The sequence below is a fragment of the Babjeviella inositovora genome (genome assembly GCF_001661335.1).
Source record: "Babjeviella inositovora NRRL Y-12698 unplaced genomic scaffold BABINscaffold_11, whole genome shotgun sequence".
Lineage (NCBI taxonomy): Eukaryota > Fungi > Ascomycota > Pichiomycetes > Serinales > Babjeviella > Babjeviella inositovora.
The window spans coordinates 86,244-111,644 of NW_017566848.1; the positions used below are offsets into that span (position 1 = coordinate 86,244).

At 46.1% G+C, this 25,401-nt stretch overlaps 12 protein-coding genes and 1 non-coding gene across 13 annotated transcripts; 5 read left to right on the plus strand and 8 right to left on the minus strand.

The window, feature by feature from the left end:
- Nucleotides 1–408: 408 nt before the first annotated feature.
- Nucleotides 409–2,308, plus strand: BABINDRAFT_162847 (uncharacterized protein). The gene has a single exon (XM_019129576.1). The coding sequence runs from the start codon at nt 793–795 to the stop codon at nt 2,179–2,181; it is 1,389 nt and encodes a 462-aa protein (XP_018983501.1). The 5' UTR covers nt 409–792; the 3' UTR covers nt 2,182–2,308.
- Nucleotides 2,309–2,930: 622 nt separating this feature from the next.
- BABINDRAFT_39771 (karyopherin alpha) lies at nt 2,931–4,541 on the minus strand (the record flags this gene model as incomplete). The annotated part of the gene is made up of 1 exon (XM_019131942.1): nt 2,931–4,541. The coding sequence occupies one exon, from the start codon at nt 4,539–4,541 to the stop codon at nt 2,931–2,933; it is 1,611 nt and encodes a 536-aa protein (XP_018983502.1).
- Nucleotides 4,542–4,767: 226 nt separating this feature from the next.
- Nucleotides 4,768–5,812, plus strand: BABINDRAFT_162848 (uncharacterized protein). The gene has a single exon (XM_019129577.1). It carries the CDS (start codon nt 4,773–4,775, stop codon nt 5,538–5,540), a length of 768 nt encoding a protein of 255 aa, XP_018983503.1. The 5' UTR covers nt 4,768–4,772; the 3' UTR covers nt 5,541–5,812.
- A 381-nt stretch (nt 5,813–6,193) lies between these two features.
- BABINDRAFT_26177 (phosphatase regulator) lies at nt 6,194–6,472 on the minus strand (the record flags this gene model as incomplete). The annotated part of the gene is made up of 1 exon (XM_019131373.1): nt 6,194–6,472. A coding segment is annotated over one exon (279 nt), but the record flags the coding sequence as incomplete, so codon positions are not given.
- A 588-nt stretch (nt 6,473–7,060) lies between these two features.
- BABINDRAFT_39777 (uncharacterized protein) lies at nt 7,061–7,633 on the minus strand (the record flags this gene model as incomplete). Its single annotated transcript, XM_019131944.1, has 2 exons — nt 7,061–7,158; nt 7,201–7,633. 2 exons carry the CDS (start codon nt 7,631–7,633, stop codon nt 7,061–7,063), a joined length of 531 nt encoding a protein of 176 aa, XP_018983505.1.
- A 1,081-nt stretch (nt 7,634–8,714) lies between these two features.
- On the plus strand, nt 8,715–9,585 carry RIM1 (Rim1p). Its single transcript, XM_019129578.1, has one exon. It carries the CDS (start codon nt 9,024–9,026, stop codon nt 9,420–9,422), a length of 399 nt encoding a protein of 132 aa, XP_018983506.1. The 5' UTR covers nt 8,715–9,023; the 3' UTR covers nt 9,423–9,585.
- Nucleotides 9,586–9,808: 223 nt separating this feature from the next.
- BABINDRAFT_162851 (uncharacterized protein) lies at nt 9,809–14,139 on the minus strand. Its single transcript, XM_019129579.1, has one exon. It carries the CDS (start codon nt 14,067–14,069, stop codon nt 10,074–10,076), a length of 3,996 nt encoding a protein of 1,331 aa, XP_018983507.1. The 5' UTR covers nt 14,070–14,139; the 3' UTR covers nt 9,809–10,073.
- Nucleotides 14,140–15,512: 1,373 nt separating this feature from the next.
- On the plus strand, nt 15,513–16,193 carry BABINDRAFT_168373 (uncharacterized protein; the record flags this gene model as incomplete). The annotated part of the gene is made up of 1 exon (XM_019130584.1): nt 15,513–16,193. One exon carries the CDS (start codon nt 15,513–15,515, stop codon nt 16,191–16,193), a length of 681 nt encoding a protein of 226 aa, XP_018983508.1.
- Nucleotides 16,194–17,961: 1,768 nt separating this feature from the next.
- Nucleotides 17,962–18,369, plus strand: BABINDRAFT_172344 (tubulin-binding prefolding complex subunit; the record flags this gene model as incomplete). The annotated part of the gene is made up of 1 exon (XM_019130881.1): nt 17,962–18,369. The coding sequence occupies one exon, from the start codon at nt 17,962–17,964 to the stop codon at nt 18,367–18,369; it is 408 nt and encodes a 135-aa protein (XP_018983509.1).
- Nucleotides 18,370–18,667: 298 nt separating this feature from the next.
- BABINDRAFT_162853 (uncharacterized protein) lies at nt 18,668–19,641 on the minus strand. Its single transcript, XM_019129580.1, has 3 exons — nt 19,497–19,641; nt 19,357–19,426; nt 18,668–19,302 (listed from the first exon to the last, which is right to left on the minus strand). Exons 1-3 carry the CDS (start codon nt 19,564–19,566, stop codon nt 19,080–19,082), a joined length of 363 nt encoding a protein of 120 aa, XP_018983510.1. The 5' UTR covers nt 19,567–19,641; the 3' UTR covers nt 18,668–19,079.
- Nucleotides 19,642–21,343: 1,702 nt separating this feature from the next.
- On the minus strand, nt 21,344–21,415 carry BABINDRAFT_t293. Its single transcript has one exon. It is a non-coding gene; the product is annotated as a tRNA-Asp (tRNA).
- Nucleotides 21,416–21,614: 199 nt separating this feature from the next.
- Nucleotides 21,615–23,538, minus strand: BABINDRAFT_177391 (GATA-type transcription factor). The gene is made up of 2 exons (XM_019131034.1): nt 23,297–23,538; nt 21,615–23,214 (listed from the first exon to the last, which is right to left on the minus strand). Exons 1-2 carry the CDS (start codon nt 23,311–23,313, stop codon nt 21,672–21,674), a joined length of 1,560 nt encoding a protein of 519 aa, XP_018983511.1. The 5' UTR covers nt 23,314–23,538; the 3' UTR covers nt 21,615–21,671.
- A 998-nt stretch (nt 23,539–24,536) lies between these two features.
- Nucleotides 24,537–24,747, minus strand: BABINDRAFT_162855 (uncharacterized protein). Its single transcript, XM_019129581.1, has one exon. The coding sequence runs from the start codon at nt 24,740–24,742 to the stop codon at nt 24,566–24,568; it is 177 nt and encodes a 58-aa protein (XP_018983512.1). The 5' UTR covers nt 24,743–24,747; the 3' UTR covers nt 24,537–24,565.
- Nucleotides 24,748–25,401: the final 654 nt, after the last annotated feature.

A 25,401-nucleotide genomic window follows, 5' to 3' on the forward strand; every position in this document is an offset into this window, starting at 1 on the left:
CACGACGCTCTCTCGATCATTCAGCTTGAATTTTGGAAAATCTCGGAAGGGATCTGCGCAATTATCTTCATGAGGCCAATCGTTTTTTTTTTTTTTTTTTTTTTTTTGATACACCGCTATAGCCCACCATGTAAATATTTGATTGCTTTACAAAACTACTAATTAGCTCTAGCCGTATCTATATATGGTGTAAAAGTGGGATTCTGGGCTCTTCTAACAAATGCGAGGGTTTGGACACGTAGACAAATAGACCCCGTTTATCAATTGACAGCCTTCCTCTAACTATAATCTACACAGCCATATATACTGTACGCAAGTAGCATTAGAATACCGTAAAACTACTTTCAAGAGTTTGAATATTCCAACCCTACTGGTTATATATCTTGGCAAAGTTCTCTACGAAACGTCTACGACAGCGGGCGTAAATCCCGCCAGTCGCATCGTCTGTCAAATGTCTATGAATCAGAAACCACACAATCCGGAATCTGATTCTAAGAATTTAATTACTCCCAGAAACCTACGCCGAAACGGCACCTGCCGAACTTACCGTAAGCGTTAAGATGGCAGTAGATAGGTCCCCACGTTCCGCTCCAGACTCTTAGCGGCTAGTCCCAAAGTGGTAGGTAGATCTCCCCCCGCACGGAATTAAAGCGGAATTTACCCGCAGCGGGAATTTTAATCCGTCAGCCTCTTCCATAGAAAGGTATAAATTCAACTCGAGCACTGGTAATGAATCAATAACCCTGCAATGCTCTTCATTATAGCTGCCATTCAGACTGCAATTCAATAATTATGCAATTGTCTATCTCAATTCTCACCTCCATTATTGTGTCACTTGTTGGAACGTCACAGGCTAGGGTTTCTGCTCTAGAAGGTCAAGTCCTGCTCGGGATCTTTGGCAAGAGCAACCCCCAGAGTGAACCTCCCACTTTGGACCAACTCTGGGGAGAAGATTGGCCATTCTCCGGTTTGAGCTCCTACGCGCACTTGCCTTATCATAAGTGCCTCGTTGAGCCAGATACCGACTTTGACATCGGGATCATCGGAGTACCATTTGATACAGCCACGACATACAGAACTGGGGCTAGGTTCGGCCCGAAGGGAATCCGTGCTGCTTCTGCTCGTCAAACCAAGTTGAGGGGGTACAACCCTCGTGCCGGCATTAACCCTTACAATGATTGGGCCAAGGTGATTGACTGTGGCGATATCCCTGTTACTCCAATGGACAACAATCTTGCCTTACGACAGATGACGGTTGGATTTGAAGAGCTTTTGATCAAGAGAAATGTTACGGAAGCGGGGGCCTCAAGGACCCAGTTTCCAAGATTAGTCGCTATGGGCGGTGACCACTCCATCCTTTTGCCTCATTTACGGGCGTTGAAGAAGGCCTACAACGGAGATAACCAAGAGATCCATGTGATCCATTTTGACGCGCATTTGGATACCTGGTCACCCTCTAAATACCCCTCCTTTTGGCATTCGAAGCAATCAGAATTCACTCACGGATCCATGCTTTGGATGGCCGCGAAGGAAGGCCTTATCAACGCTAATAACAACGTGCACTTGGGCTTGAGAACCAGATTGAACGGAGAGGAGGATAACGATGAAGATGAGGATCTTGGATTTACCCGAATCTCCGCTGACGATGTTTGGATTCACCAGTCTGGGGTAAACTATGTTGTTGACAAAATTTTGGAAACAATCCCTAAGAATAAGCCAGTATACTTATCAGTGGATATTGATTGCTTAGACCCAGGCTTTGCTCCGGGTACTGGTACCATTGAATCCGGTGGGTTGTTACCAAGAGAACTCATCTATATTTTGAGAAAATTGGAGGGGTTGAACTTGGTCGGTGCGGACGTGGTTGAAGTAAACCCGGCATTTGACCACAGTGAAGTCACCACTACCAACGGTGCCCAAGTGGTGTATGAATTGGTCACAAGTATGGTGAAACGCGGAAAGTTGTCATTTTTATCGCAAAACGAACAAACCATTGAGTCGAAGAAGGAGGAGATTGAATTGACCAAGTTAGGGCACGGCGGCGTTATTGTTTCTGAAGCAAGTCTCAAGCAGGGCTACAAGTATGTTGATGAATTGAGGTCAAAGATCGAAGATGAGATTGCCCAATTGGATTTCTTAAAGGGCGAGTTGAAGGCGAAGTTGAATATGTTGGAAGCTTGAAAAGCTGATATCTTGGAAGCCCATTTAATGTCTAGCCATATGACCGATGCAGGTTTGTGACTGCCTTGGAATTGTATAATTTAGGAGTTTATTGTAGTAAATAAAGGTATAAATCGCAACTGCTCTGACCGGGTCCCTAGAGTGTCTTGAGGTTCAAGACACTAGATGTATGGCAAAGGGACCTCCTACAGAAAGGCTGATACTTGCTGTGGCGTTTAGTCCGTCAGCAGAAATTGGTGTCTTCAAGCAACATGACATCCAGAGGGAGGATAGAAAGCCCTACCGGAAGGATGAACAGAACCAAAATTCAACTTAGCGGAGAACCACCAAGCCATAATTACTGGCCTACGTTATTGCTTACCCCTTATATGCCGGAGAGGTCAATAAACGGATTATCGCTTGTGACTTTTAGCAGGTTTGACGCTTGTGTATATCAATAAGGGCCGGATTATAACTCTGAGAGCTATTCTAATGGTGAAAAAAGTTCATTCTCCAGATCAACTGGGATGGCAACGCCTGGAGGAATTAAAAGAGAGCCAGCGTAAAATGCAAAAAGAGACCGATATATTAGGGGAAGAGATTAAAAAAGGAGAGGAAGAGAGAGAGAGAGAGAGAGAGAGAGAGATGGAGACTTACGGCTGGTGCCGCAACCCACAATGACTAGAAATGACTATAAGAAATGACTAAAAAATAATATGACAAAGGGTAAGAATAAGGATTGGGAGATGAGGCATGAGGTACTGCTGGTTTTAGAATTGGAACCCACCTTGAGGTTGTTGTTGGACACCGAAACCAAACGTCTCACCGTTGGCCTCTGGGGCCAAACCGTCATCAATGCCTTCATCTTCACCGGAGTAGTACTTCTCCATGATGGAGTAAGCTTTGTTGTAAATCTTGTCATTGTCGCTATTCTGGCAGTCAAAGATCTTTTCCATACCACCGGCCTCCTCAATGTACAAGGCGTTCTCGTTGACGTTAGCACCGCGGGCTTCCTTGTCCATCTCACCCATCTTTAAGATGTTCTCCAAGGCGTCCAAGGTGACCTCAATTATCTTGGCGTCCGCAATGGTCAATAAATCGCACAACGGCTTGATGCAGCCCTGGGAGACCAAGTATCTGATCTGGTCTGGCTTGGTCAAACCACCAGAAGAGGCGTTGGAGATGGCCCAACAGGCTTCCTTCTTGGTCTTGTAGTCACCAGTAGCCAACAATCTGATGATCTGGGGGATCAAGTTGTTTTCGATGACGGCATCGATCTGCTGGGTGTTACCAGCGGTGATGTTGGAAATGGTCCAACAGGCCTCCTTTCTGATGGTCTCCTTTGGCGAGCTCAATAACGGAGATAAGGCTGGTAATACACCAGCGTTAATGACAACCTGGGTCTGCACATCGTTACCGGTGACAATGTTACCGACAGCTCTCAAGGCTGGGGTCTGGACGAGGGTGGACTCGTGGCCCAACAACTCGACCAATCTCTTTGGGATCCTGGCGTCGACAACGGACTGGATTGCCTCTGGCGGCCCATCAGACAAGTAAGAGATGGCCCAACAGGCGTCAATCAAGGTCTCAGTATCGACAGAGTAAATCAACTTGGCCAAGGTTGGAATGGCCTGGCACACAACGTTCCAGTCCGGTTGTGGGTTCTTTCCACGACAAAGGTTGGACAAAGTCCAAGTGGCAGTTCTGATCAAGGTCATCTTGTTGGAGCCGAACAAGTTCAACACCGGTGGCATGGCGTTGCACTGTAACACGTAGTCTCTGTAGGCAGAGGAGTCACCGGCAACATTACCCAACGCCCAGATTGCCTGTTCCTTGACCTCCAACGAGTTGGAGTACAAGAGCCCCACAAACAACGGCACAGCCCCGGACTCAACGACTGTCTTTGTCTGGTCAGAGTTACCGGAAGCGATGTTCGTCAACGCCCAAGCTGCCTCCAACTGCAACATCTCCGGCTGGTTTTCCATGAAGTATACCAATCTTGGAACGACGCCGCTGGCGATGACCAAGTCAATCGGCGGATTGTGTTCACGGGAGAGGATCTGTCTGAACTTGACGGTTGCCTCTAACTGGCTGTCGAAGACGTCGGAGTTAATTTGCTCCATCATGCGTGGCAACTCGCTCTGCAACTGCTGGTAGAAGCTGGTCTCCTCACCACCGGCGTCCGATTCATCCTCGGAGTCGTCCGCAAAGTCAACAAGATTTCTTCTCTTGGCTAATGTCTCGTCGCGCTTTGCCTTTCTCAACTCCACCTGCTGGGTCTCGCGGCGTCTTCTCAACTCATCCGCCTGGAAGCGACCCTTATTCTTAAAGTTGGTTCTTCTGTATTCTGGCACAAATCTTGTGGTGGCGTCACTGTCCATTTTGTGTTTGCGAAGAGTAGTGGAACGAATATTAAGTGACCGCAAAGCTATTTTTAAGCGCTAGACTCTTTTTTAAAGTGCCTGGCAAAACACGGGAAAAAGAAAAAAAAAAGCTCCTGTGTTGTAGAAAATCCTGCGTACTTTTCAGACCTAAGAAGTGATCGTACCATACATATGCTATGATAGTTTCACAATACATCTCCAGATAGATAACTTGGAACAGCTCATACAATGTTGAGCCGTGGTCTTATGAGAGTTCCGCTCTCCAAGGGCCTTTTCCCTCTTGGGTATCCCCTTAGATCTTTTTCGATTAAAACCCGACTCCTCAACTACAGAGACACAAACCTTAACCACGACTCGCCAATCGAGTTCGAGCCGTTCAAAAACCCGTCAAACGACACCACTATCAAAATCAGAAAGCCGTGGACGATTGGCCATACTACCTTGGAGCCCAACTTCCGCCAGGGTTGGAGTCCGATGTACGTCTCGCCCTCTATCACGTTTATCTCCGCCGTGAAGAAGTTTTCTCTCGTCCTATCCGCCACAATCTTCGGAGTCTTGCACGTGTACAACGGTACGTCTTTGAGCGCTGATCTAGTATCTAATCTTATCCAGGGTCTTGCCATCTTGCCGGTGCCGCTCGTTCACTTCTTCACGAAGGATTACGTCACCAGAGTTTTCCGCATCTACGACGACTCCAAGCCACAGACGTTGGAAAACTTGACCACAAATGAGAAGTTTGTCTTTGAAAAGTTGAATTGGACAGGGACCAATGTGTACAATGAGTTGGTTTACCTTGACGGCTTAAGACTCGTCAATCCCAAGGAGTTTAGCAGGCTTGGCTGGGTCAACTGGAAGGATCACGAGCTCACTTCTAACGTTCAAAGACATTTCTATATCGCCGATGAGGTGGGTGGATTTAAGATGGACAGATTGTGGGATATTGTGGAGAAGAATAGCGGCGTGAACAACGGGAGATTTCTCAATGATAGAAGTTAGAGAAGCTATCAAATGGCCTCGTGTATATATTAATGGGTCAGCAATATCAATACTGTAAGGACGAGATTAATCACCGGCTTGCCGAATAAGGTTTAACATTCAGCCACGGAATAATGCTGAGGTAATACTATTGATACTCCCACAGGACATTGCATATATACACCATGAGACAAGGGTGTGAAGCATAGAGTATTCCCTGTGAGCGCTGGTATGCAATTGCCAATAAATGCATAAGAACAGACTATTTAGCCCATAAATAACAAAGCTGCTTAATTTTCCACCCTTCCTGCCCAAGACATGCGAGTTTAAATACAACCAGCTATTCAAAGTATCCTTTGATAGAGGCAAAACTCCAGGCTATAGACTAGGAATCAGTGAATTGCTATACTAACAGCCCATGCTCACAACAGTCGGTGACCTACTACAACGAGATGGCTATATTCAGTTTCCATCGGAGCCTGCGTACTAGTGATTGTATGTTCATTAAACTATAAAGGAATTGATTATAAAGGAAATAAGTCCCGCACGCGGGTGGATTCATCATTCGTGGGTACAGGCTACTCCTGGGCAACCTCTCTTTCCAATTGGCTGGTGCCGTTTACAAACTTATCGTCTGGCTCACTGTCCGCGGTTTTCTTTACGTAGCCGTTGACGATGGAGTTGTTGCGGTTAATCTGCTGGATATGATCGTAGTTGACCAATTTGTTGCCCACGCCACCGTTGATATCGGCAGCGCCAGCCTTTCCAGCTTTTTGCATCACATAGTCACCGGAGTCAAAGTACTTTCTGTCTTTCAACTTAGACTGGAGGATAGACTGCTTCGATGGAAGCTTGCCGTATAAGCGGTAGAGCTTCAACTCCTGTGGCGAAAGCTTGTTCAAGTCAAGGTTATCGGTGTTGGCTGGCGGAGCCATAGGATCATCAGGAGATAAGTCAGACATGGTTGGGGGTAATTGTGTGGGGTTCTTGTTAAAATGAGAGTGAGGAAGCTAAAGAAATAGTGGTGGAGGTGAAGGAATATATGACCTATGCCCCTCAAAGCGTAAATTGCGTATCGCGCAGGAGTCACGTTTTCGAGGGTAGCCGAATCCTAGGATACCTACCCACAAAATTAAAATCTCTTTTTCAGTCTTAACAAGGCGACAGAAACTAAGCACCGATATCGTGAAAAGGATACCAGGACTATGAGGCTATATAATCAAATTGTAAAAGGAGAGAGTCGATAAAGAGAACTAGGGCGTCTCTAAGGCAATAACTGAGTATTGATCACGTGAGAAGTTCATGTCGGAGTACCTGAGCTCTACCCAATATAGAGTCACACCTAAGTATATTTCGTGATGATATCAGTTAATTAACTGGATCTACTAAAGAAATGATTCGAATCCTGTCACCAAACATGGAGATGAAAATAATATAGACACCTACTAACAAAATGAGACCATATCTATATCCTTGGTCGGTAGAGGGTGTCTGAACATGTGCAAGGAAACGGACACTCCAGTACTCGGTGGTTTACGCCCTCAACGATAGAAGAACCGCCCAACCTGACCAAAGATAATGGCGCCGCAAAAGTAGAAGCTCGCCAACCACAAGTACTGCGCAAGTTTGCCGTGATCGACTGCTCCAAAGTGGTTCAAGGCATCAGCCGCATCCTGGACACCCCCCAGAATGAGCATCACAACGGCAGCAATAATCGAACTCAAGATGAAGCCGCTTGCCGTAGTGTCTAAGTAGCCCCACAAGATAATGTTCAAAGCAGACCACATCAACGAAATTTGCATGGGGTTGGCCCACTCCATCTTGCGGACTCCGTAGGCGATCCCCACGAGGGCCATGGAGGCGCGCAAGACATTATTGATGCCGCTGCCGCGGCGGATGGGCGTGTACATAATGTAACGGTCAAATAACGGCTGCGAAACCCCAAAAAGAACCCCTTCCACAGAGTTGATAGCCCATTGCGGTAACACAAAGGTGGATTCAGTGCCAATTGGCAAGTATTTGAATGCGGCTTGCAAGACAAGTTGTCCAAAGATTAACGGTCTGGAGGTGATGCTGTGGTCCAAGATGCTGTGGTTGTGTAAGTGGATGGACATCTGATAGAAGAAGTTCCCCAAAGCCGAGAGAGCCAAAACCTTGAGGATACCGCGAAGCACTCGAGAGACCTGGGATGGTCTCGGCTTGTGAGTGACCCTCACGTCGGCTTCGTCGGCTTCGTCTTCGGATTCCGCCACTTGTTGCGACAATCTAGACAGACGGGCCGGTGGATGGTAGAGTAAGTCCTGAGCCGAGGTGTTTGGATGAGCGGGGTCGAAGTCATCGGTGGAGTCCTTGCCGATGATGGAGTATAATGGGGATTGTGTCAAGTTGATGACACTTTCGGTGCGTTCCATTATGTGAGAGATATTATTTCAATGGGGAATGTATATATATAAATTGTATCTACAAGTAAAGTGCTTTGTGTGCGAAAAGAAACAGTTGTGTTTCTGATGTGTGGAGACGTGGGCGTCGAGCAAGCATGTGGTCATCGCGTGGTAACTACAGGTCGAGCTTTCCTAGGCGATCGTACCATTGTTTTGGTTTCCAAGTACCGCGGGTCTAGGAATTGTGCGTCAGGTCTTAACCGCCATTCGGCAATGCGGTGCTGTTTTAAATGGCGATTTAACTAAAGTCTGGTGGCAACAAAATTCCAAATTGTGCCATCAGAGAACCAATCCTGAGGATTTTTGGTCTGGCCAACAAGCTACGGTCATCCGTGCGTACCGGTGATGCTCCGCAGATCGGAATTTCGCGTAATCTTACTGGTACAACCATAAGCCAGCCCAATGAACCAGGATCTTGAACACCCAAATAGTACATATTCTCCAGAGATGCCGCCATATTGTTTTCTGTTATACCCGACTGACAGCTCCATACCCGGGAGATTGAAATACTCTCAAATGGTACAGGCCCGATAAATTCATAACGTTTACTATATAAGGTAGAATGGCGGTTTGACCAGTACCACTTTCTAATAGAAATCAGACGATAGAGTAGTGCTCCACCGCTAGCATTATTTAAATTGCATCCTGGAAAAAAAGTAACTTTACACCAAGTAGCTATTTACAGTGGCAAATTAGCTTGTATTCAAGTTTTTCCACACGTACCAAACTAAAGAGATAAATTCTCTAAAATAACCACTGTCCCACTTATTCACAATATCTAATTATTTATCTCCAACATTCGGACACTTAGAGTTCGGTTTTATTGTCCGACGAGTTTGACAATAAAACCAAAATACTCAGATACCCGCTACACTTAGTTGCCATCCAGGTTAAATTGCAGTAAAACCAAATCGGGTAATCAGCCTTCTAGGTCGTGCGCATGGCGTATTTTCGCCTTAGGGCTTTCTGACTGATATATCATCTTTCTAAACACGTTCGTAGCGGGGGCATACAAAAACACCGCTATACCCAATTCCCTAAAACAAGCCCTATTCTAACAACAATGCTCAGATCCACCTTATCCCCATTGAGACCAGCCCTTACTGGTATGTTCCAGAGAAACGCTAGCTCTGTTGCCACCATGACCCTCATTGGCAGAATCACCCAGCCACAAACTGCCACCACCCAAGCCGGCAAAGAATTCCTTAGTTACTCTGTCGCAGTGCAGCCAAAGAGGGATGGTCCAACCTCTTGGTTTGAAGTCGGTGTTTTCAGCGAAAACCAGATCAAGTTCATCAACGACTACGTCAACAAGGGCTCTCTTGTTCAGGTTACCTGTGACGCCTCCAGATCGGTTTACGAGAGAGAAGACGGCTCTAAGGCGTCTAGTTTGCGGTTGTTTCAGAAGGAAATCAACGTTCTTGTGTTTAAGAACGTGGAAGAGGCTTCTGAGGAACAATAAACGCGAAAATCCAGTTTATAATGTTGTATAGTAGTTTTAATACCTTTCTGAACAAGTTTGGGACTTGTATCCCCCTTAACACATAATGCTATTAAGTTTTTATATAATATTTTGGTGGATACCCCTCAACTGTTAAAACCTCTATTCAAATTTTGAGCCTGCCTATAATCGTATGTAGTTGTATGGCACAAAGGTTGTGCCCCGATTGTTAAATTATAGGTTTCTTTGGCGTTCCCGTCAAGGTACCAAGACTTCTGACCCAACCCCTTGGAAACACATCTGGTTGTATCTTTGGGCTTAGTAAGCTCCCACAAAGGATCTCGAATTCCCACACTGGACCTACCTCGTTTAGATCAGGAAGACATCTTCCGTCTTTACAGGTATGGTGGCATGCATAATGCTGCATTAGTGTACATAAGTTGAGCCAAAGGCTTTATATTACAGGTTTTTTTTTAGAGCAACATCGGCTACAATCTCTATCTCAGAAGCATCTAAGGAGAAAGATAGAGAAGAAGCATCAAAGAGGATCTAACTGGGGTGACCTTCTGGGTCCCCAGTGGCACCACAGACGGAGGAATAGTCTTCAGAAGCAACTCCGCTAAAGACCAATCTTTGACTCTCTTGTCAGAAAGCTTTGGTTTCCCCGGAGAATCACTCTCCAAGGTACAATGCAATGGGATCCGTCTCAATCTCATACTTCTCCAACCCTCGCACGTCAACAACCCCTCGCAAATGCTTATCGCCATGCACCCACTGCTTGATCAAGTACACCATCTCATCCCTCAACCGCTGGCCGTAGCCTGGGAAGCACTCGACACTGTTTTCGACCATGTCGCGCAACACGTAGTACAACTTGTCATAGCCCACACCGGACTCCACAAACATGTTTACGATGCAGCCGGCAGGCCCACTGCCGTCACCATACACGTATTTTGTCAACAACTTGAACAACTCGTCGATGGGGAACACTAACTCGTGGTCCGCCACCTTGCGGCCCATGCTGGTGAAGTAGGACCCGAGAATGATGTGAAGTGGCTCGCTGGCACCGGGGCTGGCGCGGTAGTCCGCTACTACCTTCTCGAACAATAACTCCCAGCGCTTCAAAATATCGTCGGTATTCTTGTAGTCGGAAGCCTTGAAGATGACGAGACACAAGTCGTAGTAGCCCAAGGGGTCAACGTACGCATTGAAAATCTCGGAAATGCTGAGGACCTTGCGGTTGAGCGCCGCGATGGCGGCCGCCTTGACTGATAGGGAAATACGGTCGTCACTCTCAATCGTGGTCAACGCATCCAACTGGATCGACGCCACGTCCGCTAACTCGTTCACAATCCCGCCCAACAGCACCATCTGCTGGCGCAAGTGCGGCGGACATACGCAGTTGACGAAGCCGTTCGCGCGTGAGAGATACTCGATTCTGCTGGTCAACGGTATCGGGAAGTCCGATACAGCAAGCGAATACAAGATCTTGGCGGCCTCAAAATGGTTTTCGCGCTTGGCAAAGTACGCCCACAACAACTCCGCAAGCTCGCGGTCGGTCTTGGCGCGGAATTCAAGGTACGGCAAGATGTAGTCAGTGTCGATATCTAAGAAGCGGTCAGCCATGCCTTGGTCGCGGAACCAGTCATAAAACTCGGCGTGGAACTTTTCGTCCGGGTACGCAAACGCGGTAGCGTAAGTACTCTCGCGGAGCGCACCGTACTTGGCGATACGCGCGCGGTCGTTCGCGTCGTGCGCGCGTGCGACGTGGCCGTCCACTTCGGTCAAGATGTGGAAGATGACGCGATACAAGCGGCTGCGCTTCGCGAGGCTCTTCGGATCTGTCCCTACGTCGATCTTGTTCGCGGCATTCAACACAAACTGAACGGCGCCCAGGTGGTAGTCCAACTCCAACATGATGTTAGTGGCATTCTCGATGTTTTCCAATGTGAGCGCCGCCGAGCACTGCTCGAACAAGGCTACGGACTCCGTCAAGTTCTTCACCTTCAACTCGGGGTCGCGGTCGCCGATGCTCTTGGCCTTGGTCAACTTTTCGATCGCCTTGAAGATGACCACATCGCTGGACGAGCAGAACGAGCCGCACTTCTCCTGTAATGACGTCGCCACGAGGTCGATCGACCCGCCCTTCAAAATGTTCTTGTTCAAGATTGCAGAGAGCAAGTCCTTGATCAAGTTACGCACGTCATCGCCTGCAGGCGCCATAAAGTCACGGAAGGTCAACGCGAGGAGGTTGACCTGGTTTTGCACAGACATGAACCGAAGGATTTCCTTAAAGTGTTCCGGCTTGTTGTTGCGCGTCTCCTCCACTAATACCATGAGGAACGATAACGCCTCCTTCATGGAGTGCAATAACTTGAGAAGTGCGGTCAACGCCATGTGTTCGGCGCGTATGCACACCTCGCTCTGCGCGTTGAACGGGTCGGTGACGATCTGCGGCGCGTTGAGGCCAGGGATACTGTTACCGAAGCGCTCAAAGAACTCAAGGAGGATGAGGATCGATCCGATAAAGAACTCCAACTGTTCAAGCGATGTGTTGAGGTTTTTGATTACCACGTCATCCTTGACGGAGTCCTTGAGGATGCCGTTCAGCACGAGTTTGATGTTCTCGAGCGGCACAAACACCTTCTGGTGCCAGTACTCGCGGAACAACCGCGAGACAAGGAGGACTATCCCGTAGAACCGGTCACTTAAGATGACCTGGTCAACGGTCTGGGGTGCCTGTGACGCCATAGGCACCGGGAGACGGCTGAAGGGCGTCGCGGTGAGCGCCTTTACGGGCATGCGCGCATTCAACCCGCTCGTGGCAAAGAGTGTCTGGACCTGGTGGCGGAAGGCCGCGGTCGGTCTCCCGGTGCTGCTCTCAAAGCCCGTTCCCCCACCGATAATCTTGCACGAGAGGTATAATAATGAGGAACACGTCTCTTCCATGCCGTTGAGCTCCATGAAGCTCTGGAGGTGGTCTGGCCCCGGACCCGCCTGTAACGCGTGCTGGAGTACCACGTCAGGTGTGCGGTACCGGAAGAAGTTCACGCCCATGTTGGTGAGCACCGCAAACTCCATGCTGTCATGGAGGTACTGGCTGGCATAGACATTAGCGCTTTCCAGAGCAAACGGCTGCGTGACCACGACATCGTTGATGAAGCAGCCACTGCCGAGGTCGCCACTGTCGAGGAGAAACTCACAGTCCTCGAGAAACTCGGCCGTCTTCTTCAAGAAACCGTAGTTGGGAATGCTGACAAACAACTTATCATAGTTCTTGGTCGCTTTAACGGCCACGAAACAGCCAGGCGCGATCATCTGCGTGAGCTTAGTGTTCTTCAACAATGTGGAGTGCTGCTGGTTGTGCACCAACTGGCGCATGTATTCCTTCTCGTCGTCGTGGAGGGCTGTCTTGGACGGCGGAAACTTGACGCGCGCGGTCTTTAGGGCCAAGCCTGTGGAGAACATCGACCCGTTGATGTAGATGCGCAAACCAAAACTGGTGACTGCCACGAGGTACAAGTTGCCGCGCTCTTGGCTCGCGACAAAGTGGATACCCACGAGCTTAAACGCATTTGCACGCAAGGTCTCGATCTGATGGAGGTTGCCGATCGTCGTGGAGAGGTCGTTAATGATCGCGCGAGGCGAGATTGTCTGCTTCGCACCGAGCTTGCCGTCGACCAAACGGTACGCACGGATGATCGACAGCGACGAGAGCGTGTACAAGATGCCGCGCGACTGATCGATCTCCATCTGGATGATGGTCTCAGAGGAGGTTGTTGCAACAATCTCCTGGGGGTCAGCTGTGAGGTAGTGGAGTCCCGGAATCTTCTTCAACATGCCGCCACCGGGAAGCACCATGCCCGTGAAGCCCAGGCGCGTCAAGCATGTCTTGGAGCACTTGCTATTGAACCAGTCCTCCTTGTTGGAGTACTCCAAGCGCCACACGTTGCAGCCGTCACCCTCACCTGCCATGTAGATGTCGCGCGTCGCAGCATGCTGCACAATGCGGTTGATTGCAAGGCCCTGCGCCGGTACGGCCATTTCCGCGTTGAATACCTCAACTGCATTCGTTGTGGCGGAATACTTCACGAGGAAGATGTAGATGTCAATAGGTGTGGACACCACCAAGAGGTGCGAGATGTCCGCGACAAACACCCGCGGCTTCGGCGTGACTACTGCGACTGCAAGGATCGTATAAGGGATGTCGTCAATGGACGTGATGCTTGCGGCGGCCGGCTCGTCGTAGTTCCAGAGGTTCAACTTGTTGTCGACAATGACCCATGCGCGATTGATCTCGGGGAAAAGCCCCATCTTGGTGGACACTTCGGTAGAGTTGAATTCCTCATACAACTTATCTGGAAGGCTCACGGACCGCGTTTTCAGGAACCGTGACACACCTGTCAGCTGCTGGTTGAGGAAGTTGTACTTGTCGAAACTGGCCTGGTCCGCGTACAACTGTGGTGAGTTGCTGTCGACTTCGATAGTCTTACTCACGTATGCCGCACCCAATGCTACCGGCGACAAGCTGGCCGCGTTGGGCACCTGAGTTTGGTACACACACGGTTCGTTTTTAAGCAACTGCAGGTACACGGGCGCTGTGGAGGGGGCGGGTGCGAGCTGGAGCGTGGGCGCCAAAACGTTGCCAGGAGAAGATTGAAAGACCATAGCAGGATGAATTCAGACCGGGATCTTCAATGTCTCTGCGAAAGAGGTATACTGATGGAAATGGAGGAGTGATGTAGGGTGAGGAGCCATTCGATGTTATGTTATAGCGGCTATTTTTTTCCTCAGAGAACGTTACCCGGTGGATCTGGTCGGAGCACGCCCGGAGGTGGTTGCTATATAGATATGGGGCAGGAGGTGCGGATGAGAAAATTAGTGACTGGCTTGGAAAGACGATTTATAGGGTTGGTGATTGAAAATTAAAAATTTAATGGTTTTTAGTTATCTCTTAAAATACCCGTGATTCTTATAAAGGTTGGAAGTTGTGGAATTATAGCACACTAGTGGTCTAAAACATGTTTTGGCGTGCCTCTGATTAAGGAACTTACAATATAAGTTCTATACCAAGACAGGCTGGTATAGAACTCACGGCTTGATAATGTTTAATACCGTAGAATTTTCTCACGAATCAAACATCTGGTATTATATACTTACTGCCTTCGCGTTACCAAATAGTCTGGGGCAGCGGGTCAGTTCGTTTCATCAGTGTGTTATCGTAGCGGCTGTAATGAAAGCACATATCCATGTTAGCCGACCTAGAGGTAGGTGACCCTAAATGCACCCACCGGATCTTTCACAACAAATCTAGATCTTTTAAGTAGTTATGGTGCTGAATCTGAATTTCTAAAAGAGACATTTCGGTTGCCTTCTCTTTGCATATTCAGATTTCAACGTTGGGTGATTATAAGAGCACCCGTTCTTTCAGTTTACTCCGAGTTTCAAGCGATGTTGAGTAAGCGTTTTACTGAACTCGGCGAGCTTAAAGCTTGTAAGCTGTAAGGTCTGATATTCCAAGGGTAGAATATTAATGTGGGGAGTTTTTGAAGGTCGAGCCCTATCTCCAGAGATGATTAACAGAATTTCTGGTATTACCTAGCGGTGCCTACGGGGCATAAGCTTCTTAAATGGCAAAGCACGCTGGCTATCGAACTCTAATTCTCCCAACCGTATCTCCAAGTCTCAATCTCGTATAAATCTGTAAATAGTGCTACAAGCCGCAATATTTGGGAAATCAGAACAAAAGTAAATTCCGGCCTTGAAAAGGACATGTCTAATGACGTAATCAGTGCTGGCCTTGTTTTTCTCTATTTTCTTATAGCGCCCTTGCTAGGGTCTGTATCAGTCACACGCTGATTTAACATCACACTTTCTTAATTTCTTTTTTCTCGAAATAGAAGGGGAAAAAAACTTTATCTTTAGGCTTGCTCTAAGCCTTCGAGGTAAGCTCCTCTGCATTAATACGTAGATTGAAAATTTTCATTCTCCACCTTCTAGTTTTTTTAACTGGCCTTACCCTCATTCCCTATCGAAATTTTCCTAATAACCTACTACAATCAAGCCTCAAAAGAGCACATGCTATAAATCATCAAAATCTAAACCGTCACCATGATGAGATCAGCCGGTAACACATCGGCTTTTTCCCTCAGCCTCATATCCATTATAATGGGTCTTTACGGCTTCCTTCAGATAGCTGACACCAAACTCCACGAATCGCTTCACAAGGGTGGTCACTCACAATTTTTGACCAATATCTCCTTAGGAATCTCGATGGTAGTTTTCTGCCTCGGTGCGGTAGCTCATATTACCAAGAGTAGCACACTCTTCACTATAAAAAATAAGCTCCATGCTGTTGCCTTAACGTTAGAAAGCGTAGTGGCGGGAGTTTACTGGCCATTCTGGATTTTCTTCTTTCATACGATTGCGGACCGGGGCCCTCCCCCGCCACTATCTTTGGACTTAATCGTCCATTTGATGCCGGTTGTCAGTTTAACTATCGACTACTGGTTGTTCATGCCTTCTTGGAAAATCTCTAATTCGAGTGGTTTCGCGCTTTGTGTAGTGTGCACTTTGGCTTACTACTACTGGTTAGAACATGCGTTGAAGTTGTCACACTTCCCGTACCCCTTTTTAAACGTTCCGACAGCGCAGAGATTTGTCACATACGCATCTATTATGGGAGTTGCATTTGTCAATTTCGTGTTACAAAAGACTTTATTTAATAAGTTCATCGGGAGCGAAACTGGCCAGGTGGAGGTATTCCAGTGGCACGGTAAACAATCGAATTAAGTTGTCACATACGCAGCTCGGCATGCATGCGTCTCAGACAGACCCCACAGAACACATGCATACAAATACTGATCGATGTTCAAGCTGATTGAAATTCACCTCGGCATAAATATCACATAGTTATGAGTTCACAACGTAGATATACTGTTATGATGAATTTTGTTTTTGCCCTTAAATTATGGCCATCTACATAGTCTCAAAGTGTGATCATGGCTCGGAATTGTTGAGAGTGGTTTTTCAAATTTTGCGCTGACTACGGGCTAACTAATTGACACTCAAACGCGCGCATCAAGGGACAAATAAACCATCCTCAGATAGGCGGTATATGTATAGCATCCATTATCCGCCATTTTCATAAGATAAATGGTCACTTCGTTATTGCCAGTGGTAGCTAGCCTAATACAGGGAAGCTGGACACAGCTTACCCAGCACAGCGAAAAAATTAAAATCGTATAAAGGATGAGTACCTGCCTTACCACTCTTGGGCCAGTCCTCGGCCAAACCAGCGAGCTGAAAATGCGAACAGTTGGAGATAGTGCAGCCCTAATCTTAAGTCCGGTGTCCCTTATTGTTGGTCTCCATGGGTTTTACCTACTCCCATTCTGGGCCCTTCCTGGTGCTTTACGTGACGGAGGTGACCACCAGTTTGTCACAGACATAGCCTTTGCCGCCTCTGTTCATTCATTCCTAGGCGTTATAGCCCATCTCACCAAAATCCCATTCTTGTTCGGCTTGAATACCACTTGCACATCTATTTGTATTCACTTTGGAATGTATTGCTATGGTAGTGTATTGGCCAATTCAGTTTTTCAAGTTTTCGTTGATGATCAAATGTGAGATTTCTCTACCGCTTGACCTTGAGATTATTGTCCGTATAGTTCCATTTGTCATTTTAGCAATCGACTATTAGTTCTTCACGCCGATGTGGACGTTGACTAAGAAGATTGCCCTCAAGTTGGTTTACTTCTGTGCGGCGGTATACTTGTTGTGGATCCAATATGGCTCGAAATTAAATATACCATACCTGTTTATGGATCTCCCTATCATTCCAAGGCATTTTCTATACTAGTTTGCTACCCCTTTCTGGTAAACTAATTGATCTTTTCATTGGTTTTCAAAATTAGTTTTCAGGAAATTGTCGAACCATATGCTGTATCGAGTCTGTAAGGCAAGATCTAGTCAACATCGAAGGGATGTTAATCATATCGCGAGTACCCTAGATACACTCCAAATTAGTGGAACTACACTTCACCCAGGTAAATTATAGCATAAGATCTCGTTATTTCCACTAAACTCATTAAATTGGAAAAGTTCAAACTCGATATTTATTGTCACGCCGGTCAGAGCATCCGGAGTCTGCATCTGTTAGCTGCGTCAGTGGTGAAACGAGTAAGGAACAGACGGCTAAGGAAAACAGCTGTGAATACCATTTAGTCCCAGCTTAATCTAGAGTTTATGACGCTAAAAGCGTAATAATATTTTAGAAGAAACCTACTCAGCTATCTGCTTTATTTTTAAGTTTATGTTTGTTTTTGGACGCTGGTTAACGGCGTCCGCTACTTTCCTGCATCACGTGTTTCCGCCGAGCACATTTACCATATTGCTTAGGTAAGCCGAAAAATATACTAGACCTGGTAAAGGCCTATACCATCAATGTACTTACGACAAAACACATTACCAATAAGTTTCAAACACCAGACTTGGCAATTGCAAATTAGGACTTTTCACCCTTTGTACCGTTACAACTTATACAGCACACACATACAAAATGGAAATGTTAGCGGAGGGCCAGACCAATAACCACTCATCCGAGGTTACGCTTTCGGATCAGACGAAGATCAACTCTTTCTCCAAGTTAATATCCCGCAAGGATTTGTTGACCCAAACGTTAAGCATACAGAAGCAAGACAAAGAGTATCTTGATGATCTAGCGATAGAAATTGAGATGCTTGACGATGAAGGAGGCAATGAAGTCAAGATCAACTACAAAATGGGCGACACGTTCATTTTGATGAAGAAGGATGCGGTTATTGAGAGAGTTGAGGAGGATTTAGCCACGGTTGATAGTAAAATCGAGGAGATTGAATCCAAGATTGAAACCATTGATGGAGAATTAGAGGAGTTGAAGAAGTACTTGTACGCCAAGTTTGGTGACTCTATCAATTTGGAACGTTAAGCGACACCCAAGCCCTTTTGGTTATTAGCAACTATGCATTAGGTCTATCAGATTGGCAGACGAGTATTAAGCAACAGGTTTGCCATTCCAGTACCAGACGAGACGTTACTAATGATGCATTTCCAAGGATATATATCTAAATACACGTATGGTCAGAATCTGTTGCCTTTAAACATGACTTATGGCAGAAATTTGGAAAATTGTGTCCTATGTAAGGATTCGTAGCTAATTTACCGTAGATCACAAAGCCACGGAGCTTTTTGCGTCTAAAGCTTCATAAGCATGCAGATCCCAGACTTCAAATATAGGTTGGTGTCGGATTACAGTACATTCGCGCAATATGATCTATCAAAACTCTTGTATGAAATGCCATTCTTCAGGAGGGGTGTCTATAGAATGTAAAAGAAAGTCTATCCACCCCGGGACTCCAGGTAATACTTTTTCGCAGCACTAATCTCCAGCGCAGGCTATTCCTTTCCGAGGAAATGGGGCTTGGAATAAATGATCTGAGTTGGGGTCGACTGCGGGTTTCATGCCAACAGGTAGAAGCAGAAAGTCAGTAGCTATCTGGTACCCAAGCCTCGAACATTACTTGGAGCTCGATACAAGCTAGAGATAAGTATATCGAGAAGCACAAGGGTGGGATTTCAGTGATTTTTGCGTATACGGGTGAGCAGTGCATGTGTCACGTCATCTAAGGGACATACTGATCAAATATAAGCAGAAACTTGGCTGTCTTTCTCCAAGTAAAATGTTTCCAAGGAGTTTTTGTTTTTGCCTGCCTTGGACAGTGGACCAGAGCGAGATAAGACTTTCAATTCGTTCACTCTGGCGTCATCGATCTCAATCTGGAAGCCGGTTAAAACCGTGGAATACTCATAGGTGATCTTGCCCTTCAATCGTTGGATTTTGCGCTTGACCTTATCGATATAGCTTAAGGTTGTTAGTAAAGATCGGTCGAACCGGGAACATCAAGAAAAGACTTACGCTTGGGGTGTGTTTGCGCCGTTTTCAAACACAAGGACGTAGGACGACAAAGATCCACTGACAGAGCTGACTAGATAATTGTTAGAATTTGTGTTGAAAGAAAGGAGAAACTGTGTATGTCCCTCCTCTGGGATACTTACTTGGTGCAGCAAAGGCGACGAAAAATGTAAGCTGGAAGAAGGCTAAGATAGTCACGATATTAAATTTCATGGTAAAAATACTCTTCGGCCAGTGTTTTGTGTGATAACAAGCGAAAGCAGTGGATACTAACAGAGATATCTAGTGTGGATCAAGAGTGCCAAAAGTGAATATTTTTCTGGGGGCTATGGAGGTTTTATATGTTTGGCCTGGAGAAGATCAGTGTTTACCGCAGTGGGGGCCATGCCAAGAATATAGCAAGGCAGACATCTTACCGCGCACATGTCTAACAAGGGATTATACGAGCTAGGGTGCATGTCCTCTATTTTAAGAACATGACTGGGTAATATATTCACGCATACATACGTTTACCTTCAGCGTGTAGGCCGCAGCTGCTGGTAAATTGTGAACCAGCAGATCCATATTACGGTACACACAGTATCTCGGTCTCCTGAAACACACTTGCACGGTAAGGTGTCTTGGATTGTGCGCACCAGATTAAGGTATGGTGACAATATTCATGACGTGGCGGTTTAGAGTGTTTGTCCTTGGAATGGTCAATACGCGGGTATATCTTGACGGGTCGAGCCATATAAAGTGCTCTGTAGACGAAGACGCGACCTTTGGCCGTACCATTTTCTTATAGGTCACATGTGGTACACAAATAGTTCTTCAGCTATAGCTCCTGGTCAAATTGAAGAAGCTGATATAGTCTTCACCGGTTTTTCACAGATGTCACTAATGTCGACGTTCCACTGATGCGGAGGGGTGACCGGGCATGCAAATCGTTGCACCAGCGTCGGACTTCTCCAGTCTAATCGGCAACGACAGCATGTGCTCAGAGAACGACAATCTAAGTCTATGCGGTATATGTTACACCTCGCCGATACTTAAGCTTATTCCCCACCCTTATTGAATCTTTGGCACTCCGTGCCAATTCATTGTTAAAATGTTCTGTATAATTTCGAGAACAGCATTGAGATATTCAATACCATAAGATTCATAGTGGACAGGATCATGTCACACTGCCGCGGAGAATGGATCCCCCATGCTATGTTTAGTATATCACAGAGGGCGCAGCAAGGTGCAGGAAAAATATCCTGGCAGGTGGAGTCCACATATACACGATGCACAAGTTACTGCTATGCATGCTGTCAGTGGCACAAGCAAATCTAACCTCTTGTCTCCCACACGTGATCCATACAATTTTTCGTCCAGTACACCCCTGTATGCTTTGCGAGAAAATTACGCGAAATTTTTCGGTTCTAAGGTCGGATGTTCATGTATACTTTTTATGGAAGACACGTGGGAATAGCCTAAACTATGTTTCGGTAAACAAGTATGAAGTAGGATATTTATCGACGCCCGTAACCAATCTAATGGTTTTACATAAAAATTACTCCACGTTTTAGATCCCCACGCCACCGTTTATATTATCTTCGTATATAATGCTGGTGCGAATCACATAATAAAGGATAAATGCTGCATCAGAGTGATCTTTTCCGAGATCTGGGTGCATAGAGGACTAGGGTAAGCCCGCCCCGGAGGAGCTGCAACTGATAGTGCATGTACGGGAAGCAAAATACGACGTATTGGATAAAATGCAAATCATACATTTCTACCTGATGCTTCAAACTAACAGGCCTTGGAGTTCCCCTTAATTCGTATTCAGGGGTACGCATTGACGTTCTTCGTCCCTGGATGTAGTGTTCATCAAATTTCCGCACGCCGCTTTCTTCCAGGCGCTTATGGTATTAAAGATACCGGAGCCACCCGGTCTTTCTCACATGCTCGATAGAACCTACACCTGGGGTCCAGAAATTGTAGTTTTTTAAAGGAAAAAGGTAAGCTCCGCGACGGGGAATTGAACCCCGGTCCCCCGCGCGACAAGCGGGGATTCTAGCCACTAAACTATCACGGACAACTCCTGAACTAAAAGACAGTATTTTCTGTGCAGAAATACTGAGTTGAAACGGTTTAGTTCTTTAAGCTCCCATGGAGCCTTCGAATTGAGGCTTATCAATAGGTAAACGTGGATGGTGTCCTCAATTATTATATATTATCCACATAGAATATATAACCATCAGTTTTTAATCCAATATATATATATATATATCAATGGATACTTCAAACCCATTTTAATTCACTATTTACTAGAAAACCTAACAAGTTATCATTCATAATATCAGGATTCTCCTATCCATACCCTGGCCTGACTGTAATCGCCCCCGCATAATTTTTGCAGCTTCAGCTTCTCCTTTTCGCTTCACGAGCTTTGAATGAAACAACCCACAAGCATTGCAAAGGGTTCGAGAACCATATGGCCCTCTTCTCCATTCTGGGGTTTCGGTAGAACCGCATTGCAAGCACTGGACCTTCTCTCGGTTTTTTCTGCTTAATTCGTCGTTATACCCACTCTTGGCTGATGCGGTGGGTGGCAGTGCAAGCATTGGGGGTTTCTTCAGAGTCGGAGCTCTCGTGCTTCCACTACTCTTCTGAGTGGAAAAGAAAACAGGATTCACAAGTAAACTAATTGTTTCTGCGCTTTGATTTGACAGACCCCTAATCGTTTCATCGGACTTGGGTTTCTGTCGTGCAGTGTCGTTCCTCCACTTATGAATTTTCTCCGTTTTTGCTTGATTCCAATTTTCATCATTCAGGATCCATGTTTTTGGAGTCAGACAAGAAGAGTGGGCATTTGTGGGTCTTGGAATAACTTTCGAGGTAGGCCCAGATAAGGCAGAGAATTTGACAGGATGTTCGTCCTCGGGTTGAGCCATATCTCCGACGTGAACCTGGAAGCCTTCGGTGTCAAAATCTTCGTCTACTTGATGGATCTGACTACCACCATTTCTCCAAGACTGGAGTTTGTCATTCTCAATATCCTGTTTATATTGCTTCCAATCGTCTAGAATATCAATAATCATCCGAGAATTTTGGATATTCACCTCAAGCAATTCTAAAGGTATACTTTCCAACAAGAGATCCAAGCTCTGCCTTTTGAAGATGAGATCGGTGCTGGGTTGAAAAGCACCATTCCTCTTGCCAGAAACTGAAACAGGTTTTGTTGATCTGTCATAGTTGTAGAGTACTTCACTGGGGCACCGATCATCTTCAAAGTTATCATTAATGATTTTCCCTACCGCTGCCCAGAGTCCCTCCTTTTCTTCAAAACAGGCTAGGGCATTCTCTAGCCCATGAAGTAGCTTGGTTTTCATGTCATCTCTGTTGTGACGAAAAGTATCATCCAGCCAGTACATTTTGCTAGAAACCTCGGCCAACGCATCCAAAGACGAAGATCGGTTTTTGATTCGTGTCTGGGATTTCAACCTATCTTGATCTACCGAGGAGGAAGTACTGTGGTTCCGTTTGTACGAGAAGGCACGTTCCTCCGTTGGAATAAAACCGTCTGTCGACGGTATCGAATAGTCTAGGGAGTGACCGGGCAGTGTAAGTGAACGGGGTTGGGGGTGTATGGACGATGGGAACTGATAATTGAGCGGGATATCAGCATTGCCACTATTGCTAGAAGATGCTTTCTTTCTTGTGTGGTCGATAATTCCATTTTGTCCTCCCTCGGTAGGGGTGTTTTCGGAGTCACTTTTTCTTATAAGTACTGTACTATGATGGGAAGATATGAGCGTATCCGAAGAATGATCAATATGTATTGGTGGCGAATCGTTTTCGAAGGTTGCGGTTAATTCGGAAAATGACGGAAGCCTGAACTCATCACACACGCATACGTGTGAGGTGCCATATTAGTATCGTGCTTCGTTAATGTTAGCGATGCAATTATACGTACTTTGTGTGAACACTCATTATGGATTTTTAATTGAGTCGCTGGATTGAAACGTTGATTTAGGGGAGCGGCGCTTGTGGCGATTTTTGGTGTCAACAAGCGGCTAAAAATTGTACGTATTCCCGGCGATTCAGTTCCGGAAGGAGTTTGTGTTAGGTTATATAATTCTTTCTTATCTTTTCACGAAAAGGGGAGCTTTCGTTCTGGTACATATATATAGATGAATAGCTTGTGCCCGTTTATCACTTCTGTCATGCTCATGCATAAACAGAATAAAAAGGGAGAAAAGCTGCAGGTTAGTGAGACTTTAGAAGGTGGTGGGGTAATCGAAATCTCGGAATACCAAGGGAAATTGCTTAAGCTTAAATTGACTGTGGAGTGATTCCAGGTATCCAGCCCCACATACACAGTTTGTTGCGCTTTTCTTTCTGCAGTCTAGTACTCTCTCATGCATGTATAGACAAGTAGGTAAGTGAGACACGTCTCTCGCGCATCTGGTCGAAAGGGATATTAGAATCGTACTAGATAGAGCACCGTATCTAAAACCACCGCATGTCGTCAAACGTATAACGTATCCTCAGCTCGGTATCGAGTGTCGAGTATACTGTGTCACTTCACTAATCGTAGTCATCTGACCACAATATGGACCCTTCAATATTGAGTCTGCCGCAACTTCCCATTCGCAAGGGTCTAGCTGTCAGTAAATATATGCAAGTCTCATGTAGGTCAAGATCTCCGATGCCAATGCTTTTTGCATGCCAAGCAAGATTCCAGAATGCCTCGCGAAGCATAGTGAGACATGGCTCCAGGATCTGGGACAAACCATTCTGAAATAGCTAAAAGAGTAAATTCTCATTCAAGGGATTAGAACTCGTTTATTAGTTAACCCCGGTATATCTACCGCTGGGGAATAACAATATGGGGCTACAATCTACTACACATAAGGCCATGTACATTTCTTACCACCGTTTTACATGTTTGGAGGTGGCATTCGATAAAGCATACACCGTTCAGTTTTAGAGAGTCAGGAAAGCTCGGGGTATGAAACAAGGTATTTGTGCAGCTGCTATAAATTAATACATCAGTCTGCCGCTATCCACTTTGGCGGGCGTAGCTTTGCCAGATTCTAGACCAATTTTGGCACAACGACTCCGCAGAAAAATAAATTATAACAGACCACAAAATACACTCCCGCTGACACTGGTATTTATCTTCATGGGGCTTCGCTCATACTACCCCCTTTCTAAGGTTTAACCGGTGACGCGCAAGTAATCAATAAATTAGATTGGAACGGTGTGACTGAAAGCAAATCTTAAACCAAATGTCTTGGAGATTTTCTTTTCCTGGCCGATAATTGGCCGATAGCCTCATAGCTTCAGCGGTAAAATGTTGACAATCTTGGTATATATCCGTACCACATTTGTGGATTATTGTCGCGACTTGATCCATTCAGCTAGGGGTGAGACTAGACCCAGCCGCCCATCCGACTAGATGGGTACTCATAACGTACACGTTTGTAGAATGAGCCACTATTAAATAACGTAATCCCGCTTTACAAAGACCTGTTTCGATTTCATGGATAGCAACATCGCCCTTCACATGCAAAATTATGTGCCGTTGCCGGCTTTAGAATTACCTGCAGTCTCGGAATCCTTATCTTTGGGCAGGTGCGATTCTCAAGAGTGAGAAATTTTAAATACACTAGCCACTTAGATATCCTATTACGGAACAAGTTTGTTACAGATTTCCCGTTGTGGTCTCCGGGCGCGAGGCTGCGGCCGATTCGGTAGTGGATATGTGGCTGGGTATCTTTCATGAAAAAACAGTACGCAATCGCTTCTCCTAGACACTCTGGCTGCATGATAGGCTTTGCATAGCGATATTTTATTGGCCAACGGCTCTCACGTACATATGCACCGCATTATCGTTGGCACCAAATAGTCAAGACCCTGGCCTATCCGAAGTAACTGTTATGGTCTACCGAAGTAGTACGCCTTGGCGACTTCTAACGTTTTGCTTATCGGGTAATGGCCTGTATGGTGTTCCCATCACTGCTCGTCCGTTAACCGCCCGTGACTATTGAAATCTTGCATATCACCATACCAAGG